Source organism: Bos mutus, chromosome 3, assembly GCF_027580195.1.
Source record: "Bos mutus isolate GX-2022 chromosome 3, NWIPB_WYAK_1.1, whole genome shotgun sequence".
NCBI classification, from domain to species: domain Eukaryota; kingdom Metazoa; phylum Chordata; class Mammalia; order Artiodactyla; family Bovidae; genus Bos; species Bos mutus.
In genome coordinates, this window is record NC_091619.1 from 1826405 (window position 1) to 1849857 (window position 23453).

The 23453-nt window shown below is 37.1% G+C and overlaps 1 protein-coding gene across 1 annotated transcript in view; it reads right to left on the reverse strand.

The window, feature by feature from the left end:
- Nucleotides 1–6819: 6819 nt before the first annotated feature.
- The window catches only part of SPTA1 (spectrin alpha, erythrocytic 1), an 87268-nt gene continuing 70634 nt past the window's right edge, over nt 6820–23453 (reverse strand). Inside the window, exons 37-51 of the mRNA XM_005901104.3 lie at nt 23217–23338; nt 22560–22692; nt 21947–22044; nt 20737–20909; nt 19095–19171; nt 16062–16271; nt 13939–14235; nt 13023–13135; nt 11847–11864; nt 11284–11335; nt 9743–9930; nt 8851–8904; nt 8572–8718; nt 7927–8071; nt 6820–7388 (exon numbers count right to left, since the gene is read on the reverse strand). Coding sequence (XP_005901166.2) covers nt 7263–7388; nt 7927–8071; nt 8572–8718; nt 8851–8904; nt 9743–9930; nt 11284–11335; nt 11847–11864; nt 13023–13135; nt 13939–14235; nt 16062–16271; nt 19095–19171; nt 20737–20909; nt 21947–22044; nt 22560–22692; nt 23217–23338 — 1953 coding nt within the window. The 3' untranslated portion in view covers nt 6820–7262. The remainder of the gene's footprint in view (nt 7389–7926; nt 8072–8571; nt 8719–8850; nt 8905–9742; nt 9931–11283; nt 11336–11846; nt 11865–13022; nt 13136–13938; nt 14236–16061; nt 16272–19094; nt 19172–20736; nt 20910–21946; nt 22045–22559; nt 22693–23216; nt 23339–23453) is intronic.

The following is a 23453-nucleotide window of genomic DNA, read 5'->3' on the forward strand; positions in this document are numbered from 1 at the left end:
TGGTGAAAGTGGGCACCCTTGTCTAGTTCCTGACTTCAGGGGAAATGCTTTCAATTTTTCACCATTAAAGATAATGTTTGCTGTGGGTTTGTTATATATAGCTTTTATTATGTTGAGGTCTGTTCATTCTATTCCTGCTTTCTGGAGAGTGTTTATCATAAATGGATGTTGAATTGTATCAAAGGCTTTCTCTGCATCTATTGAGATAATCATATGGCTTTTATTTTTCAATTTGTTAATGTGGTGTTTACATTGTTTGATTTGCAGATATTGAAGAATCCTTGCATCCCTGGGATAAAGCCCACTTGGTCATGGTGTATGATCTTTTTAATGTGTTGTTGGATTCTGATTCCTAGAATTTTGTTAAGTATTTTTGCATCTATGTTCATCAGTGATATTGGCCTGTAGTTTTCTTTTTTTGTGGCATCTTTGTCAGGTTTTGGTATTAGGGTGATGGTGGCCTCATACAATGAGTTTGGAAGTTTACCTTCCTCTGCAATATTCTGAAGGAGTTTGAGCAGGATAGGTGTTAGCTCTTCTCTAAATTTTTGGTAGAATTCAGCTGTGCAGCTGTCTGGTCCTGACCTTTTGTTTGTTGGAAGATTTCTGATTACAGTTTCAATTCCTGTACTTGTGATGGGTTTGTTAAGATTTTCTATTCCTTCCTGGTTCAGTTTTGGAAAGTTATACTTTTCTAAGAACTTGTCCATTTCTTCCAAGTTGTCCATTTTATTGGCATATAGTTGCTGATAGTAGTCTCTTATGATGCTTTGTATTTCTGTGTTGTCTGTTGTGATCTCTCCAATTTCATTTCTAATTTTATTGATTTGATTTTCCCCCTTTGTTCCTTGATGAATCTGGCTAATGGTTTGTCAATTTTATTTATCCTCTCAAAGAACCAGCTTTTGGCTTTTTGATTTTTGCTATGGTCTCTCTCTCTCTCTCTTTTTTTTTTTTTTTTTTGCATTTATTTCTGCCCTAATTTTTAAGATTGGACTCTGTGGGAGAGGGCGAGGATGGGATGATTTGGGACAATGGCATTGAAACATGTATAATATCATATGTGAAACGAATCGCCAGTCCAGGTTCGATGCATGATACCGGATGCTCGGGGATGGTTCACTGGAATGACCCAGAGAAATGGTATGGGGAGAGAGGTGGGAGGGGGGTTCAGGATGGGGAACACATGTATACCCGTGGCAGATTCATGTTGATGTATGGCAAAACCAATACAATATTGTAAAGTAATTATCCTCCAATTAAAATAAATAAATTTATATTTTTTTAAAAATGCAAAAAAAAAAAAAAAAAGAATACAGTGAGTAGCTGTTCCTTTCTTCAGGGGATCTACCCAATCGAGGGATTAAACCCAGGTCTCCTGCATTGCAGGATGATTCTGTAAAGGTGGAATGAGTTCACACAGTTGTCAGGTAGGAGTTCAAATGCAGGCTTTGCCACTTACAGTGGGACTCTGGGTAAGTTACTTAATCTTTCTCAGCTTCAAAATCCTCACCTGTCAAGTGGTTGTATTAATAACTTCATAGTTTTGCATTGCTGACTAAACAGGGTCATGAATATAAATTATTTAGTGCACTACCTGAGTCATATTAATAATCATCTTCCAACAAATGTTAGCTTCTATAATTATGTGCTAAGCATATTGGTACTCACTTTTAATTTAGGAGGAGGTTATTCTCAATGGAAGAACAGAGGAGGCTTCATGTCTAAGGTAGTACTTGAACTTATTCCCAAAGAGTGAGTAAATTTTGAATTCAGTAAGTGGAAATAAAGTACATATATTCTAAGAAGACAGAACAGAATAACTAAAGTCTTAGTGGCAAGGCAATATACGCCTGTTACAAAATACAGTGAGTTGTCCCAAGAGACAAAAATATCTCACAAATGATGGGTGAAGTTAGCTAGGGTTAAGACTTCTTTGTTCATGGCATTGTGAGTACCTTGCTTCAGACTTGATGTTTTGGGCAGTAAACCTTTGAGCAGAGAGTGGAGTTGAATCTGGAAAGTGATTTAAGATTAATCCAGTAACAAAAAGTGAAGTGTGACCCCATGGACTGTAGCCTACCAGGTTCCTCTGTCCATGGGATTTTCCAGGCAAGAGTACTGGAGTAGGTTGCCATTTCCTTCTCCAAGGATCTTCCTGACCCAGGGATCGAACCCGGGTCTCCTGCATTGCAGGCAGACGCTTTACCTACTAAGCCAGCAGGGAAGCTCCAATCTAGCAACAGAGAAGATGATATATGTCAGCAGGCAGAAAACGGAGGCAAGGAAATCAATAAGAAATCCATTGACATCATTCTAAAGAAAGGCAAAATGACTTTAATAAGGATAGAAGCATTGGGAACTGACAGAAATGGTAGACATAAGAGATTTTGAAAATGTAAGATTCATGTGATTCATCAATAAGTTAGAAGTGGGACAAGACTTAAGAGAGAGAGAAGAATGTATATTAAGGGAATGTTTTGCAGATAGGAATCCATGTTGCTCTATGCTCTCAGGGAAGAAGCATATCCTCTAGTGAGAATTCAATGGAAATCAATTCTGGAAGAAATAAAGCTAGTCCAAGAGAAGAGAACAAGTTGTAGAGAAATAGAGTGAAAGAACTTGAGTAGAAAGAATTTGCATCAGAGAAGAAAAGCCATGTACTCTAAACTCCTTTTCAGTGAGTTTGGAAGTAACCTCCTCATTGCACTGAGGCTGTTTGAGCAAATTTATTTCCAAAATGTATGCAGTTCATCTAGAATAATATTCCCTAAATGCACACTCAGCAACAATGTGTAGAGATGTTCTAAAAATTGCTAAATATTACTCAGAAGTCCAGGCTTTCCTGGTGACTCAGATGGTAAAGAATCTACCTGCAATGCAAGAGACGCAGGTTTGATCCTTGGAGAGGGGAATGGCTACCCACTTCTGTATTCTTGCCTGGAGAATTCCATGGACAGAGGAGCCTGGTGGACTATAGTCCTTCGGGTTGCAAAGAGTCAGGAAAGACTGAACCACAAACACTTTCACTTTCACTCAAAGGTCCATCTACCTTCTAAATGTAGTAGTCTTAAGTATGAAAGGCTATAAAAATCACCTGTGGGATCATCCAGTATACATTCCTGGGAACCATCTCCATAGATCCTGACACAATTGCCCTAGGGTGGCAGGCAGAAATAATCTACAAAACCCCTTTGGTAATTCAAATTTCCTTCCTTGATTACAAATACAGCCATATGCTTAAACAAGACCTCCTGCCAAGTACATACACACATATACACATAGCCAAGCAGAGGTCCCCTGATATGAATATGACCACATATGCCCTTTAAAAAAAAAAAAAAAAAAAAAAAAACTCATGTCTTTTTAAAGAGCCAATTAATTCCGTAAGTTCCTGGAATCATTTTGCTTGAGTTTAAAGTATACTTTTGCCACTTTTTAGATGTGTGATCTAGAGGAAGTTTATTAACATTTCTGGGCCTCCATTAACAATGCCAAAATGGAATTTTAGCAGTATCTATTTTGTAGGGCTTTTTGTGATGATTAAGATAAAATATTTAGAACAGAGTCTGCCATACATGAAACACCCAACATGACCATCTATTCTTATTTGAAGTTTCTAGGCAGCATCACTTTAGGCTGACACATTTGTTACCTAGTTTATGCTGGCAGGAGTCAGTGCCATGCATGTAATATATCATGATACAACCAGACAAGAGTAAAATGCTGTTACCTGGCACAGTGCCTGGCTGGAGAAGATAGGAAGATGGAGTTAGATCCATCTCAGAGGAGTAGGTACTGGGAAATGGGTCAGGCTCTAGGGAAAAAGAATCAGATGACTTCCAGAAAAATTTTGGCATCAGGGAGGCCCATAAAATGTTAAGGAGAAAATTCAGTTAGGACTGAATTTTGGGGACCCAACCAAGTGGTAGTAATCATGAAAGAAAAATCAAGAGTGTAGGCTGTATCTCAGAGGCAGTCTTCACTCTATAAATTATAAAGAAGAGAATTACCAAAAGTAGAGCAGGGATTCTAGCTTAAAATAAGTAAACAGAAGATCTAGAAATGATGACTATGTAATATGTGGAGCTTAACCCTGAGATTAAGAGGGAAATTTGATACAAGTTCTTTTTTTCTTTTTTTATATTTTATTTTATTTTTAACTTTACAATATTGTATTGGTTTTGCCATATATCAAAATGAGTCCGCCACAGGTATACATGTGTTCCCCATTCTGAACCCTCCTCCCTCCTCCCTCCCCATACCATCCCTCTGGGTCGTCCCAGTGCACCAGCCCCAAGCATCCAGTATCATGCATCTAACCTGGACTGATACAAGTTCTAATTGTTGTAATATTATAAGTTGAATATTTATATTCATAATTAAGTTATGTATGATAATTCCCATATTGTCATTTTTTTTGCTTTAGTGCACATGTGGTCAGAATCTGATTTCAGAAGGTGCTGTGTGTAACTCTAACAGTACCATCTTTTTAAGGCATTTGTTATTGATTCTTTAGATAAATGCTATCTTTTTTAGCCTCTATATTACTGCAAAATGTCAGCTGGATGAAGCACAAGCTGGAATCCAGATTGCCAGGAGAAATATCAATAACCTCAGATATGCAGGTGACACCACCCTTATGGCAGAAAGTGAAGAGGAACTAAAGAGCGTTTTGATGAAAGTGAAAGATGAGAGTAAAAAAAGCTGGCTTAAAACTCAGCATTCAAAAAACTAAGATCATGGCAACTGGTTCCATCACTTCATGGTGAATAGATGGGGAAACAGTGGAAACTATGGCAGACTTTATTTTCTTGGCTCCCAAATCACTTCAGATGGTGACTGAAGCCATGAAATTAAAAGATGTTTGCTCCTTGGAAGAAACGCTATGACCACCTAGAGAGCATATTAAAAAGCAGAAACATTACTTTGGTAACTAAGGTCCATTTAGTCAAAGCTATGGTTTTTTTCCAGTAGTCATGTATGGATATGGCCCTCAGCAGGCCAAAGAATTGAAGTTTTTAAACTCTGGTGTTGGAGAAGACCTTGAGAGTCCCTTGGACTCCAAGGAGATCAAACCAGTCGGTCCTAAGGGAAATCAATCCTGAATATTCATTGGAATGACTGATGCTGAAGATGAAACTTCAATACTTTGGCCACCTGATGAGAAGAACTGAATCATTGGAAAAGACCCTGATGCTAGGAAATATTGAAGGCAGGTGGAAAAGGGGATGACAGAGGATGAGATGGTTGGATGGCATCACTGACTCAATGGACACGAATTTGAACAAATTCCAGGTGTTGGTGATGGACAGGGAAACCTGGCATGCTGCAGTCCATGTGGTCACAAAAAGTTGGACACACAAAAAAAGTTTGGTCACAAGAAGTTGAGCACCTGAACTAACTTTTGTGGATTCTTTAGATAAATACTATCTTCTTTAGCCTCTATATTATTAATCTCCTTTTCTGAGATGTTACTAATGATCCTTTGCCTTTAAAGACTCATCATATGCCTAACAAACTGATTTAGGACTTCCAGATTTTTGGCAGGGATCAAGGGGAGAATGGAACCATATTCACATTTGCCTTTGATTATTACAAACAAGCACTTTTTTAGATTTTCCAGGCTCAATAAGTGTGATATTAAATGATACTAATTTTTGATGACATAACAGGCTATGAATTTTTCCAACTATAATGATATTTTTCAGTTCATAATTTGGTAACACAATTTAGACATTTATGAAAAATTTTTGAAATATGTTTTATTATTTTTCATAATATGTAATTGTTTAAGCAAAAATCAGTAAAACAAACAAACAAGCAAACAAAAACCTATACATTATTAGCAGCAAAGATAGCTTTTTAGTTTTAACTAAAATTTCTTTAAATGGCTCCTGTGACAGGATTTATCCCTTAGCAAGGACTAATATCTGTGCAAAGAATGAGACTGAGACTTGAAATGGTAATCAAGTGACCATATACATGGACTGGAAGGCAGAAACTGTACAGGATACACAAACGGCTAGGCTGTTTCATTTCATGCTGATCAAAGAAATAAGTCTACTCACAAGCAAATGGCACAATGCGTTTTTATAAGTCAGGACAGAATGTCAGCATTCAAACCAGTTCAGATCAAACCTGGGCTGAAAATTATTTGGAAATAGCACCACCTCTTGTGTATTTTTCCTTAATTTTATTACAAAGAAAAATTCGACTAACTCTTACACTAATAGATAAAAGTAAATGAAAACAAATATTCCTTTTTAAAAATATTTGGCCGCATTGGGTCTTAGTTTTGGCATGTGGGATTTTTGTTGCATCGTGTAGTATGCTTCATTGTGGCATTCCAGCTCTCTAGCTATGGTGCAGGCTTCGTTACTCCAACACATGTGGGATTCTAGTTCCCCTACCAGAGATGAACCCACATCCCCTGCATTGTGAGAAGGATTCTTAACCACTGAACTACCAAAGAAGTCCCAAAGATTCTTTTTTATCACATTAAAATTTTGGAGAAAATTCAGGGACATAGAGGACAAAAGGAAGATCTTCTATGCTCCTATTTGGCTGTTCCAAGAGTAATAATATTCACCTTAATAGGGAAGTATGAAAAACAGACAGATTCAGAAGAAAATGGGTGCTATGCTGGTCTTCCCTGTATGGTTCCATTTTATAGATGAAAATATCAGGGTTTCCCAGAATATCAAATATCTCCATTTTCAAATGCAAGAATTTAATCAAATTTCAAGCTCAAGAAACACTTTGTAAATTATCTTGAATCTTATGTATCTACTTTACCAAGGCCCTAATTTACAGTATATTTTGCTGCCTGTATTTAGATGATAGTACAATTCTCAGAAATGTAGAAACTTAACTGAATCAGGAACATTTTATTTCACATTGTCCTCTCAAAAGTAAGAACTGCAAAAAAAAAAATGCTTTAAAAAAAAAGAAATACTTTATTCTATAATCAGAACAAAATAAAGTAATATTACATAGAACCCAACAAATGAAAAATAGAAACTTTGTTTAACACCCTTCAGCAGTGATAGTTGCATATAAAATAAACCCATGGCCTCCTCTCCTCTGATGTCATTAATGCCTTTATCTCTCAAGTTCGAGATTTCTTTTTTCAGGTCCTACAATAAATGTAACACACACACACACACAACTGTCTTCCCATCTTCCATATCTGCCTATTTCCTTCATCCCCCAATACTTCCCACAACATCAAGGTTCTCTGACCCAGAAAAAGCTGTCTTTTATTTGCCAAAGTAAGAACTGATGAAGCCAACGTAATCATAGCCAGCAGGTTGGCTTCGGCCCCGGGGATCCACATATTGCTGCATACGTGAGGCACAGAATGACACTTGTTCTGGGGTTAGGGCCTGAAACATTAAAAGAAAAAAATTATCGTGACAGAAATTTAGAATAGCTGGTTCCTTTGGGCTTCTAATATGCCCTAAACTCAGGAAGTAGAGAGGTTTGGGCAAAAGCAGTTGGTCCCGGGCCTATCACGTGCTTTTCTTATAGAAAGAAATCTGTAATTTCTAATGAATAAGACCAACTCATCTTTTCAACTCAGTTCTTATCCAAAGACTCCCATTTCATTCTGATTGCACTGTTTACCCCCTTCTTTAAATTTGGCTTATTAAATAAACAGAATAAAGAAATAGTCTTAAAACCAAGTAGCATGCTTGGGATTAATGATGAAATAATTAGATATTGACTATAGGTTTTTGAGTTGGGTCAAAACAACATGAGGTAGTGACCAAAGCAAATGATAACCAGTGCATGACAATATCTGAGAAAATATGGGGAAGAGGAAAGTAATTGCCTATAGTAACTAGGGAGCCAGACCTGAGATGAACAAAATCTAGATGATTATAAGAGTGCAGTGAGAGTGGATAGAAATGGGAATTTGACCTGCTTCATGTCCTCTTTCGTAATATAGGCTTTGCCCTCTGCCAGGGCTTGGAAAGAATCTTCTAGTTCATCACTGGATCTGATGTTCTCTGACTCCTTGTCAGTCAAGAAGTCGATGTACTCGTCTTTTGAGATATAGCCCTTTCTGTTGGAGAAATAGATCAGTAACTGTCCCCTCTCAGGACAGAGAGGAAGACAGGTCCCTTTCTCATTCTACTCAGTGTCTCAGAGACAGAGATAAGATGAACCCTCTAAGTGCCTGTTCCATCTCAGCTCTCTAAGACAATGGGATATGACCTTTATTTGATCCCCATCCTCATACCCTTAAGCCAAATAAACAGTTTCTTAAGTTCCAGTCACTATTTCCACATGAGTAATTAAGCCTGACTCCCTAAGTAGAATTTGGGAATTTTCCACTAGCACCATCTCTAGGTATCTCAATCTCTTCAAACTGAGCTGAAGGCCTCTATTTCTAGTATTCTAAAAGGGTACCAAAAGCTGCCCAATTCATTTATGGTAGTCTTTATCTTCCTGCTCTCAAGATGAATTAATTTTATATTTTATGGATCATTTTACTTTCTGCATTTGCCCCCCTCCCCCAAGACCTATTCCCTGCTGTGCTCTGGGCTTTGGTCTTCCTCCTACCTTTCTGGATCAACAGCATCCAGGAATTTCTCAAACTTGGGCTCGGGTTCACCCTCTTCCACCATGGGCAAGTAGTAATTGAGCCCTCTCAGGCAGGACCGGAAATCTTTGTGACTCAAGCGACCTGTCAAATTCTCATCAAAGTGCCTAAAGAACAAAAAATATTTAATCAGGTTCACCAAGAATCAGATCAAACCACACCGAGGGATAAAAAAATAGTTAATTTGGAACTTCATTCTGAATTGCATGCAAAACAATCAGCTATGAAGCTATACGCACCTAAAGGTTGTTTCAAACTCTTGTCGTGTCTCTTCACTGAGACCAGTGATGTCTCTGAAAGAAAAAAAATTAACCCATGAAATAAAACAGAAATATAAATAGACATGCCATAATAGTAATAGAGGAATTTTAGTGACTATTAGGCTAGTCAAGTCACCTAGTTCAGGGACTGGCAAACTATGGTCCATGGGCCAGGTCCAGGAGATCACTCACTTTTGTACAGTCAATGAACTGAAAATAGTTTTTACATGATTGAAAATAATAAAAAAAAGAATATTTCCTTAAACTTTAAAAATTGTGAAAAATTCAAATCTTAGCATCCATAAATAAAATTTCCCTGGAATATGTTTATGCTTATTCATTTATTAATTATCAATATCTGTTTTCACAACAGCAGAACTGAGTAACAGCACAGCAGTTAAAACAAAGGCTAAATGGCTCACAAATTCTACAATATTATCAGGATCTTTACAGAAAAACTTTGTCTAAATAACTAATGCTGCCAAAATATTTTATTTAGAAAAAAAATTATCTTCTGCTCTATACTTTGAATATTTCTTTCACTCCAGACATTTTAATGGGAATTTTACAAAAGGGAATGCTCTCTGAAGAGGTCATATAAGATGATGCATAGACTCTGAGAAATGGATGGTAAGTAGACCCAGGAGTATGATAGTACTGTCTTGCAGTTTATAGTGGACTCATATTTTTTTTTTTTTTAAGTCATTCTCTGGGTCAGCAAAGAGAGAAAACTGGTTCTGGAGTTAATAAGTGCACTATCAGTTTAGCAGCCATTGTATCCAGTACCCCCAAAGTTTAGTCTTGGGACTAAGTTTCTAATACCTAACACCACCCATATCCTTGCCCAGCCTTAACCACAAGTTCTCAATACCTGGCTTGGATTTGTTCTTCTAGACTGTGTTGCCTTCGCATCCCAAGCTGGTAGAGCTGGTCCCACTGTTGAGCCAGCCCGATGGTGCTGTATTTAAGGTCCAGGACCAGAGCCTCTTCTAAGCTTTCTCCCAGGTCCTCAATCTTGGTCAGTTGATGCTTCTTTGCCTGGATTTCCTTTTGCTTCCTCTGGAAAAAGACAAAGAAGAGAAGCAGTTATCTGGGGTACCAGGTCCAAATCTAGGAATAATATGGAAGGTAAGAAGCTGATAAGTTTAGATTTCCCTTCATTGCTCCTTTTCAATTATCTTCAGGAAATTTCCTGTCCTTTGTAAAAATTGAACTACTCAGGAAAACCATCTCAATTCCCAATGGTGGGAAGTTTAAGTGATATGACCTCTGTCATTCTGGTAATCTGTAATATATAAATCTAAGGGTTAGCAGTCATACACTGTAAATAGAGAAGGGTAGGACTTCTAGGATCCATGCATCGTCAGCTCTCAATGATCTGCATCATGAATGATTTGCATTATTGATTGTAGTTGATTTCTGAGGCCCACTTAAACTTCCCAGTGTTCACACATCAGTCTCCTTCACTGGCTTGGACAGACTTCTACAAGATGCTTCGGTCAGGCACATTAAATGCCAAATATCAGCATTTAGGTCATGCTTTGTCAACAGGGAAATATCTTTCCCTAAAGAAAGTGAAAAGTGAAATAGCTCAGTTGTGTCCAACTCTTTGCGACCCCATGGACAGTAGCCTACCAGGATCCTTCATCCATGGGATTTTCCAGGCAAGAATACTGGAGTGGGTTGCAATTTCCTTCTCCAGGAGATCTTCCCAACCCAAGGATTGAACCCGGGTCTCCTGCATTGTAGGCAGACACTTTATTGTCTGAGCCACAAGGGAAATCCTAAAGAAGGGAGAAGTAAATTAGTCATGATGATGGGGGTAGGTGTGAAAGGTGTGAAAATATATTAGATATTACAGTGGTTTGTGGGTCTCCAAAAATCAATCCTACCTGACAACATCTTTTTTAGCATTAAGTTCTCTCCTTGGGGATAAATTAGATTTAATTAATTACATATTTTTTCTGGTGGGGAAGCAATAATAAAGATAAGGTGAAAGTCAAAAATACTGTTCTAGCCACTTCTTCACCCAATTGTTAAGAGACAATTTATATTCAATTTTATTTTCTTACCACATCAAATAACATAAATGTGTCAATGTTACAAGTTGTATGCGCTTTTGTATTTGTTCCCTTACTTAATAATTATAGTAAATCTATAATGTAGATGTTATTGACTCCATTGTGTAGATACAGAAATTAAAGTTGAGATTTAAGCAAACTGACATCCATGTCCATGAAGTGGTGGCCAAAGGTTAGAATGCAAATTGTTGGCAAGATTGACAACAGAGCCTTAGGCTTTTGACTTTTAGGCCAGGGATTTACCTAAAGGAATCACCAGTTTCCTTTGAGTAGTTCTTGAACTCCTGTAAATTCCAGCAATATTTAGAACTAATGAATAAACATTACTTACTTTATTTGCTTCCAGCTGGGATTCTAGTGTTCCTGTTTCTTTCAGCAAAGATCTAGTTAAGAACCAGAGGAAAACATTACTTATAATATCAGAAGTCAGTATGTTACACAAATAGACCAACCCAGATCTCCTACACTTCTATAAGTTCTTCCAAGTTATATGGCCTTTCTGAAATGAATATCACAATGCCAATTTTTCATGAAATCAGATCCTCTCTGTTGAGTTGGTAACCTTGCTGGACAGATGAAAAGCAAAGTAAGGTTCCTCTCTGCTTACAAGAGAGCTTCCATACTCTCCTAGTTCTTATTTTCAAATATACCCTTAACCTAATGTAAGCAAGACTCTTACATTACTCTTACTCTTACATTACTCTTAGTGGGTGATAGGGCCAGAATAATATACATGCTTCTCCTTAGCCCACGTTTTATTTAAGGGCCTTCTTACCCCACATATATTTTATCAGATTTGCAGTGGGATGAAGATACTTTAATACTAAGGCCTCCTTAATTAATTCTTTCAGAGTGATACAAAAAAAAACAAACAGGATAACATAAAATACTGACCCATCCAGAAAATAGTCCCTGGATATGGAGGTCCAGAACAGGAATCAGGAGAGAGAAAAGGAAAATCACGTTAACAAGGATTATTTCAATAATCTTCTTTCTTCAGATGTGTGATACATTCTAAATTCTTTGTACCTGAAGGATGAATCTTTCAACCCACTGTCCTCAAAGTGTCCCCCATACTGAGCAACCCAGAGCCTTCTGTGCAGCTCATTGCTTTAGGATGAAGAGCTCAGGGGTCAGGCCCAGCTCAGTATCAGGCCCCTGCTGCCAGAGATGAGAGACCAAAGCCAGAGGGAGAGGAGGGTGAGCTGTGTGTCCTTTGTCTTCAGTCAGATGTTTTTTTTTTAAGCCATGATACAGGATTTCTTTCTGTTCCTTCTTTGATTTATCCTTGTCAGTGAGCTCATAGGAACAGAAGCATGAATTGTCTAAACTGACACTTTAAACTGTCAAAACTCCACAATTCTGATACACCTGCTGAATACAGTCTACCAAGTTTGACCACTTTTTCATTTATTATACACTTCAAGTCTCCTCTTTTCCAGGTCATTTGCCCCAGAAGATATAACAAATGTTATTTTTATGTATAGAGCATTTTGCATTTAATAAAAGCAATTAGCATATATTATATCACTTGAGTCTCATGACAGTTTTAGTAGTCAAGCAATATAATAGTTTCCTATGAAGTATTCACAGTATACTCTGTTTGTACCAATAAACACATATGTGACCTTTAACAAGTCAATTTATCTACTGAACTTCTTTCCACATTTAGAAACAGAAGCAATAACATCAGTGCTGTACACTCTTCAAGGTTATTCTGAAAGTTAAGTGATATAATGGATTATAAAATTACAGTGTAAAGTGCAAAGGGGAAGGCAAACGTAAGTGAATGTTATTATTTTGGGGCTGTAATTATAGGCAAGAGGAAAAAAAGTGAGACTTTCAAATAGTGAATAAAGAATGGGCAATGAGATGAAATTCTCATTTCTCAATTTTGCAGTGACTGATTTAGAATACAGTCAATTTCAGATACAAAGCACAGGCAGGATATGGTGATTTTAGGACAGCGTAAGTACTGTAAGAATTATCCTCTTCCCTCAGCTATATATTCCATCCCCAGAGTGGAATGTGCGGCATAAGGATCGTGAGTTTGGGGGTATCACAGCAAACCTTGTCTCCAAGATCCAATTAAGGAAGGCACTGGCATTCTGTTCAAATTCCTGGCACATCTCAAAGTTCTTGATCTGTCTTGCCTCTTCCTTTTCCAACTCCTGCTCTCTTTCCTAAAACCCCAAATCACAGATAGTAGTGTGCACATTGAAGACTTTTTCTTGCAATAAAATAACTGGTTCCTAGGCTCATCTGCACATCTCCCCTCTTCCAAATTTCACCTGCCTTCCAATGGCATTGCTTGTGTGCTCAAATTTATTCCAGTCTACCTCTTCTCATCTCAGAAATATGAAAGAAGCTTATCCAACTTTTCAGAAGTACTTGCAGGTGTTACCAAGCCCAGTAAAAAACAAACTAGTAATAAAGGCAAGTCTTTCCTCATCTCAGTATTTTTCCAGTTGAAATTTCATTTACATGAAAAGATAATAAGAGTTTCCATCTAAAATTGGTAAGTTTATAGTGAAATTTTTCTTTGCAAACTTGTATTTTCCATAGCTTCAGTAATGAGCATTACTATAGACAGACAAAATTACACACGAGCACATTTAAAAGGCACTTTTGGAAGTTTGTGTAAAATAGAAAATACTTTTGAGCATATAGACTGCAAAGATATATACAAGTCTCATGAATTTTTCATAACACATTTTTAGAGCCATCTTCTGAAGCTTATGTTTGCTTCTCTGAATCACCGATCAACACTCAGACACTTGAGACTGTCTAAACTATAGGGCATAGGGCTCTGCCTATCATGAACGTATTTCCAACTTTTTTCTTAGATTGACTCAGTTCATGACTGCTGTCGCAATATAATTATTAACAGCGTTTCTTTCTCTCTCAAAGTCCCCAAATCCAGAAAGTAAATCAAATGATCATGTTCACTATGGCTAAAGGAAGTATCTTCTCTGCCCCAAACTACCTTGATGGTATCCAATAGGTGTTTCCAGACTCTCTCTAGCACCTCCACTGTTAACCAGGTATAGGGGCTGGAGGGCACATTTAAGGCCTTAATCTGCTGGTCTAGCTCTCGCAAATCATTGAAGTCTCCTCGGGGCTTTGTCAAGGAGGCCAAGAAGGCCTCATGGTTCTTCTGCAGCTGCCGGATTGCATCCAGGGAGACACAGCGCACAGGCTCTGACAGGTCCTCCTCGGCCTTCTCACACCAATTGTTGAAAGCTGAGGCCTTGTGTGCAAATTCCATGAATAGAACCTCAGTCTATAAAGAAAAAAAGACAATTCCATCTTTTCCAATAAAGTTCATCAGCAGAAAAGAGAACAGGATAAAAAAATGACTGTCTTCAAATATTTTCTGTACCAATACTCTAAGAGGACAGAACTAAGACCAATGGAGACTATGCGATCAGATGGGTGGACATGTGAGTTCAAGGTACAAGCCCTGATCCAAGCATTTTCTCTTTTCTTCCAACACTTACAAATGAAGTTGGGTAACTTCTAGGATTATTTTAGCCGTAAGATTCCCAAAGTGACAAAGGTAGTTTTCAATGATAAGATTCCATGATTTCTTGTTCTGATGTCTGTGTTCCATGAATTTTTAGTATAATATGCATGAATTAAGTTTAAGTGAATGAATGGATGGATGATTAGATTAAAAAAAATCATTTGTGGGACAGGCATTTCTTCTTTCTCTTCTGTGATCTGCAGCCCTCACTGCTTTGATGTTTATTTGTGTATACTGAGTTGTCTTCCTACCTTCCTCTAAACCTTGTTTAGAGCTCATCTCATGCCTAAATTCCCTGCTTAAATCCATTTCTTACCCTCTAACCTATATCTTTAGCCATGCAATACTCTCTGGAGTATTCTGAATGACTGTGAATTTCTAAATAAGAGAAATAGTATGGATTTTTCCAAACAGAAGGTAATACAAAGTTTTAGATTTAAAACACATCATATATTTTGTGTCAGCAGATTGTACTTTCAAAGAGATTTTGTTATACAGATATGAGAATCAGTTTTCATCTCAAAATGGGTTAAGATGAAAAAAACTGACCCAAATGGAAGGCAGATTGCAAAGGTATTGTATACCATTATGTTGTCACTGTATTCATTTCAGCCATCTACACACCAAAATAGACCAACACAGAAAAAACTATTACTGCCCCTACCCTGGAAGGACATGGAAACCTATAAATAATGTCATACATTTTCATAATATTATGTATCAACTGAATATTTTACAGAGATTTTATAATCACAAAATAAGATAATATGTGGTTGTCCATTAATTGCTTTAATTTTGCACTGAAGATTAGTTTCTGTAGGTTATATGTCCCTTATCACAGTTAAAATTAAGAGTCTTACTTTTATTTGTGTGTTTCCTGATTCCTTTAATTCTCTACTTTAACTTGTCGTCAGGTACAATATCTTATGGTCTAGAAGTATTCAGTATTTTCACTAACCATCTTGACTTCCTTTTACTATTAATAATTTTATCATCAATATTCAATATCTTACCAGTCACCAAAAGAAAGAACATTTTAATAACTATATCCATACAGAACATAGTGGTTTATATTGCATTTTCAGGTCCATTATCTTTTTTGATAGTAATCAAGATCCATCAAGATATGATGGTGATATAGATCCATCAAGATTTCTAAATAGAGAAATCAAGATTCAGAGATGTTAAGCAACATATAGAAGGTCCCCCAGCTAGGAAAGATGAGAACACAAATTTTACTTGTCTAATATTCCTTTTATTTGAGTTAGAAAAAGCACAAGAGCAATCTTGACTTCTATATGCCAGTATTAGTTCTGCCTTAAATTAAGATCCTTGTCTCACCTACTTGTTTCCAATATATGTGTCTGACTTCCATCATAAGTCAGCTGATCAATTAGTCCAAAAAAAAAAAGAAAAACTTATCAAGCTAAAAATGAATTGCTTCATGTTTATAAGAATGTCTTCCTGATTCTTTGCAATATACTCACTTAATTGTCTATAGTATTCAAACATGGTTTCCAGTATCTGTTTCTGGATATAGATATTCAAGGTCAGATGATGGTGCATCATTTTTTTTTTTTTACCTCCAGTAGGGGCCGTCGTTTCTCTAGCAATTCCTGTCTATGGACTTCAGAGGCTTCCAGCAGCTGTTCCCAGCGCCTCAGCAAGGCAGCATGGCGCTCCTCAATGGCTTTTGTCTGGCTGTGCTCAGCAGCCACAAGCTTATCCTTCAGGTCAGTTATCTCAGACAGTCTCTCTTGGTGGAAGCTCTGCAGACTGGCATGCAGTGTTTCCTGAGAAAGACACATAGAGAAGGTGTGAACAGAAAATAATGCAGATTCCAAGGGGTCACTCACACCTGGGTTCCACCAGATTGGACTTATGCAAGAGTTTAGAGTAGTGGACAATTTTTCCAAAAAGGAAATTTGACTTAGAGACATTTGGAGTTGGAATTACGGTTAAATTCCAGTGTTTGAAAACTGGATTTTTAGATTAGGTGCAAAATTAATATTAAAGGAGATTTGGAGCATGATGTGATATTTCAAATCTTCCAAATCAAAATTAAATCCTTCTTAAGGCTCACTTTCTAAGACTCTTTTCTATCACTTATTAGATTTTGCATTCTAATTAGTATTTATAGATGTGCACTACTAGAAATTGTGAAAGTATGCAAACTAACAAAAAAACCTTTTACAGGTGACTGTGTGTGTGTACGTTTAAATGATATCAAAATCACAAAATTCAAGATGTTCCACTTCATTTTAACAGGGTGGTGTGTATTTGATCAATCCTCCCTTCGAGAACAATTTTAACCAGTGGATAAAAGCACAAAAAAATCAGCTGTTTGAAAGGGATCAGGATGCAACTCAAATAGCTATAACTTGAGGTACCAAAATTACATGGAGAAGGGAATAGTAGCAAAATAAGAGTAATACTCTGTCACTTTTTCCTTTGAAGTATAAACTGTGCAGGGTGAAGTTGCAGAAAAAGCAGCTGCTCAGAGCTTTTGATCATCACATTAGAGCTAAAAGGATGGAAACTAGAATTCTGGGAAACTGAAGCATCCACTATTTGAGGAAACCATGAAAAGGGAGCTGCAAAAAAGGAGGCTCGATAATCTCCTTGTATGTCCAACTTAGGGCATTTACAGATTCCTGAATACAAGTTGTAGAAGTCAAGCAGAAAACAGTAGCTAAGAATCTAAAGTATAAACAATCTAAAGAATCTTGAAATCTAAGAATTTTTTGCAGTCACACAGCGTTGAGATCAGGACACATCAAGTAAGAGCAGACTTAGTGAAAGAGGTTTAGTTGAAGTCTCTAAAGGTTCTACGTTTAAGAACAAACTGAAAAATGGCTAGTTTTCAGAAAAATTGAAATCATGTCTTGAATCAAGAAAAGTGGGGGTTGAATAGGGCATGAGATGGGACAGAGATATTAAATTACAGCTTTAAATAAAAACTCATGAATTAATTACTTTAAATGTAAATGGATTCACTACTCCATGAAAATCATCAAAGTAGATAATAAATCAACACTCAACTATTCAATATTTATAAAAGACACATCTAAGACATATTGACACTCTGCACTTCTATGTTCATTGCAGCATTATTTACAATAGTCAAGATATGGAAACAAACTGCCTGTCAAAAGAACAATGGATAAAGAAGATAGGTGATATACATATATGGAATACTATTCAGTCATGGGGAAGAAGGAACCCTGCTGTTGCAACAACTTAGATGAAACTTGAGACCATTATGCTAAGTGAAATGTCAGACAAAGAAAGACAAATACTTTATAATGTTATTTATATGTTGAATCTAAAAAAGCCAAACAGAATATATTGGAGGTGAGGGAAATAGGGAAAAATTGGTGAAAGGGCAAAAACTTTTATTTATAAGATTAACAAGTTCTGGAGACCTAAGATACAGCATGGTAATTATAGTTAATATTCCTATATTATGTACTTTAAAGTACATAAGTCTTACAAGTCTTACCTGTTCTCACCTTAAAAAAAAATGATAATTATGTCACAGAATGAAAGTGATAGTTAATACTATAGTGATAATCATGTTGCAATTTATGAATGTACAAAATAAACAACAAAAACTATAAAGACATAGAAATGTTTTTAAAAGAAATGGAAATAGATGTACATTGCAAACAGTAAACAAAAAAAAAAATTGGTGTAGTACACTAATATGTGAAAAAAAAACTTTAAATTAAGAAGTGTTTAAAAAGATGTGTTATTAGAGAAAAACTTTGCATAATTAAAAGAATTAATTCATCAAAATGATTTCATAATTCTAAATGTCAACACAACTTTTAATCTAGCTTTAAAATATATAAAACTGAAATATTTTTTAAAAAACATGAGCAACAGACTCTGATAGGTAATACAAATCATTGCAAAATCACATTCTTTTCAACTGGACAAAGTCTATTCACCAAAACAGGTCATTTGTTGGATATAAAGCAACCTCCTAAAATAACATAGAGTGTGTTTTTAAAATAAAGTTGAATAAACTAGATATAAATGTCAAAAAAAGATAATTAGAAAATCCCCAAGTGTTTAGAAATTGAACAATGCACTACAGAATAAATAATGAGTCAATTAAGAAATTATGCAAAAAAATAGCAGAATATTTTTAATTAGATAATAACAAAAATAACATGAAGTCTGTGGAATGCAGCTAAGGATTTACTTAGAGGCAAATGTATAGTCTCAAATCAATATACTAGAAAAGAAGAATGGCTAAGTATTTAACAACATCAATATCTATCTTAATTTTTTTAAATCAAGTAATCTCAAAGAAAGTTAAAAGTTACAAAGATAAAAAAGATATTAATGGAATATAGTACAAAGATAAAACAGAGAAAAATTAAATGGTCAAAAGTTGGTTCTCTAATAAAAATGAGCACTTACTGGCAAGACTGATGAAGGAAAAAGAACTACCAAATTATCTCTATCACAAAGGGGACAATTTTATAGGTCTTACAGATAATAAAACCACAACATTTGGGAATGAAATAACCCTATGTGTGAAGCTTCTGTGTGATGTGGGTCTTGGACTTCATGGGCATTTATGAACAAGGCAACCCTGCTCTTACCTGTTTTGCCAGGAGAGTGGAGAGGGCAGTGAGGTCTGCATCATTGCTATTGGTCTTCAAGCTTGTTTCTTTCTCAGCTGAAGAACAAAGGTAATTCATAAGAAGAGAAAGAGAATTTCTTTATATCAGGCTTGGCAAAGAAGAACAGCATATTTACTATTGGCCACAAGAGAGCCTCTTGACTCTCTAGGTAGATGATTCATTAGAATATGGGAGTGGGAGCCAGTAAACTATTTTTCTAGATGTATACAGGATAAACTGACTGAAACAGAGCTAGAACCAAGAGAACTTCTGGATGTTTCATGGAACAACAGAAATCTTCAGCCTAGACATAAACTATAAGTAAATCAAACACAGAGTTTATTTTCTAGAATGTTTACCATGACTCTATCTTTCTGAATATCACATGGAATTCATCAATTTCCAAAAAAAAAAGATGTTCTATGGGATTATAGCACTTAGTTATTCTCTCAGCATATGTCTCTATAAGTTTGTGTGTGTGTATGGGAGTGGAGAGTGAAAAAGTTGGCCTAAAGCTCAACATTCAGAAAACGAAGATCATGGCATCCAGTCCCACCACTTCATGGGAAATAGATGGGGAAACAGTGGAAACAGTGTCAGACTTTATTTTTCTGGGCTCCAAAATCACTACAGATGGTGACTGCAGCCATGAAACTAAAAGACGCTTACTCCTTGGAAGGAAAGTTATGACCAACCTAGACAGCATATTCAAAAGCAGAGACATTACTTTGCCAACAAAGGTCCATCTAGTCAAGGCTATGGTTTTTCCTGTGGTCATGTATGGATGTGAGAGTTGGACTGTGAAGAAGGCTGAGCACTGAAGAATTGATGCTTTTGAACTGTGGTGTTGGAGAAGACTCTTGAGAGTCCCTTGGACTGCAAGGAGATCCAACCAGTCCATTCTGAAGGAGATCAGCCCTGGGATTTCTTTGGAAGGAATGATGCTAAAGCTGAAACTCCAGTACTTTGGCCACCTCATGCGAAGAGTTGATTCATTGGAAAAGACCCTGATGCTGGGAGGGATTGGGGGCAGGAGGAGAAGGGGATGACAGAGGATGAGATGGCTGGATGGCATCACTGACTAGATGGACGTGAGTCTGAGTGAACTCCGGGAGTTGGTGATGGACAGGGAGGCCTGGCGTGCTGCGATTCATGGGGTCACAAAGAGTCGGACACGACTGAGCAACTGATCTGATCTGATCTGATGCGTGGGTATTTTTGCACATATGTGACTTTAATTGTAATTGTGCTCAGACAGGATAGGAGTGGGTGATGAAGGGAGCATCTTTCTTCCCATGTTGAGCAACAGAGCCCTGGGATCCATTCAGTAAATTGAACTCTCAGTATTTCCTCAAATCCAGAGGCCATCGTCCTCAAATGAGTGCATGCTAAATCATTTCAGTTGTATCTGACTCTTTGCAACCCTATGGAATGTAGACTGCCAGGCTCCTCTGTCCATGGGATTCTTCAGGCAAGAACACTGAAGTGGCTTGCCATGCTCTCCTCCAGGGATCTTCCCAACCCAGTGATTGAACTTGTATCTCTTACGTCTCCTGCATTGGCAGGTGTGATCTTTACCACTAGCACCACCTGGGAAGCCTCTGGTCCTCACACATCATACCTATCCAGGCCTCAACCACATCAGCCTTCCAGTTGAACTCCTGAAAGTCATAATCATCTTCCAGTTGTGACTTCCAAACAGCCAATGACCTGGCCAGAGAAGGAATCTTTTCATTTAGAGCCTGTATCTTGTTAGAAATCTTCTCTTTATGTTGACTTTCCCCCTGTATTACCGAGATTGAAAGGAGGAGAGATAGATATATTGATGAATGTCCAGAGCCTGAAAAGTGAAATCCTTTGCACTATTAAAAACCTGTCATCTCTCTCCTTCCAAATATATAGCTACTCTCTTCTAGGTCCAGTGAAATTATTCTATTATTCATCTATAATAGAATATCTATTACCCAGATGATATTGTCCAGCATTTGGACAGTCTTCTGTTTGTCCATGTAAGTGTGATCTTCTTAGTTGGCATAAGCATCTCAAAGGTACAGAATCATCTTTTTAGGATTCTTTGTACAGCCTTTAGATTATTGAGGTTCTATTAAAACTATCATTTAAACAAAAGAATGGTTCTCAAATTATAAAGAGATTTCAGTGGGGTCCTCATCTCTAGAGATCAAAGAAATTTCTTCACATTCTTACAGTACTTTATAACCAAAGCAAGTCATGTTTAAAATATTTTTAAATGTCATATTCTGCATAGAAAGTGAAAGTAAAGTCACTCAGTCGTGTCCAACTCTTTGCAACCCCATGGACTGTAGCCTACCAGGCTCCTCCCTCCATGGGATTCTCCAGGCAACAGTACTGGAGTGGGTTGCCATTTCCTTCTCCAGGGGATCTTCCTGACCTAGGGATCGAACCCAGGTCTCCTGCATTGCAGGTAGACGCTTTAACCTCTGAGCCACCAGGGAAGCCCCATTCTGCATAGAGTATGAGTCAATGAATGATTTTTTTTTGCTTTATTAATATTTTCTTTTTTTTAAATTATTTTATTTTATTTTTAACTTTACAATAGTGTATTGGTTTTGCCATATACCAATGCTTTTTAAATATCTAAAAAGTATACCTATAAGACCTTGAAAAAAAGCTTCCAGAAAACAGCAATAATTAAATAGATAATTGTTTGCTGAAACAATAACAAAAAGGCAGTTTAGAAGAGATTACCAAGGTTGTGCATGATTTTAGCAATGTTCATGATTCTATATTTGGTCCAATCACTTTTTGAAGATCCTTTTTTTTGACCTGGAATCCCTGGATTATATCTCACCTTACTCAGGATGTCTTCTCCTTGAGCACACACATTTTGCACTCGAATCTCATGGACAGCAAAGTCATTCTCCAAAGCTTCGAGCTTCTTTTGTAAGCTCTGTGTGAATGAGTCAGTGAGAATCAAAACTTCCAAAATGAACAATCTGTCCCACTCACATTCTGATTCTTTTTGACGCCATTCACCAGCAATGATTCAACTAAGTTGGCAGAGTACATGAGTGCTCACTTATTCCTGAGTAGCGCCAGTAAATTTCTCTTCCCAAATTCCTCACTTCCCAGAAAGGCAGTCTTAAACCAAAGAGCCAAAGGAATACATGTGATATTGTTTATAACTAACCATGCAGCTTGAAACTTCTGGATTTGGGAGTGAATATTGATCAAGCTAATACAAAAGTATTTCTCCATGTTGAAATGTATGTATAATAACTCTTGGAAACATTCCATCTAGCAGAAAAATATTTAGTATCAAGAACATCCTATGCTAAGAACTAACCTGAAAGTTTCTTCTTCCACCAGAAGAAAGATTCTAATTTTACAGGTAAAAATGTTGACTACTTAAGAAAAGATTCAAATTAAACAGAAGAAAATTGATTCATTCTGCCAGTTCCTCACCTGAATAGCAGCCAAAGTGTCTCCAGAATCCCCTTGGGCAACTAGAGCTTCCTTTTCACTAATCCAAGCTTCCTCCTCCTCAGCATTCTCCATGAATTCCAAGTATTCTAGGGATTCTCCCAACTGAATCCCTCTGTAACAGGAAAGTAATCCCCACCCCAAATAAGAAAAAAAACAAACAAACAAAAAAACACAAAAACTAATGAGCAGTGGAAGTGTAGTAAAGTGGCACAATCTTATAAGATTTTAAGATTTTGGCTGTATTAGTGTAAGGGAGAAAAAGACTCCATTATTTTATTACTAAGTACTGCACATAATGTTAAAACTGGGGAGATGCAGAAAGTAAAACAGACATGTGGGAGATAATGTGGTATAAAGGATAACATATGTAGGGCAACAATGATAAAAGACAGCTGCAAGTAATTGTAAGCACAGCTCTAAAGAGACAGTATCATAGAGACATAGAAACAGTGTCATTTCTTCCTGGGGTACATAGAGGAAGCTTCAATGGAAGACTTGGAATTTGAGCAGGGACTTAGAAGCTAGAAGAGATTGGTAGCTAGGGAGAGATGCTGAGCAGGCACTTAAGTGTCTTCTCAATACCTACCCAATACCTGCAATCCAACAAGAGAATTTGGCCTTCTATCCCCAACTCACCGAGCCTTGGTCAACTCTTTGAGCTGGTCCCAGTGTTGAACAAGCTGATCAAGCCTGTCCTGGATCTCCTCTCGCCCCACGGCCGCCTTGTCTCCCAGCCTTTCTGCCGTATCCAGTACATTCTGAACAACACACATCCTCCATGTCATATTTCCCCATAGCATCTCCCCATTTATCCACAGTTTTATAGCAAAGTATCTAGCCCTTCCTACCCTCTGGCTCATTTATAAACTGGAT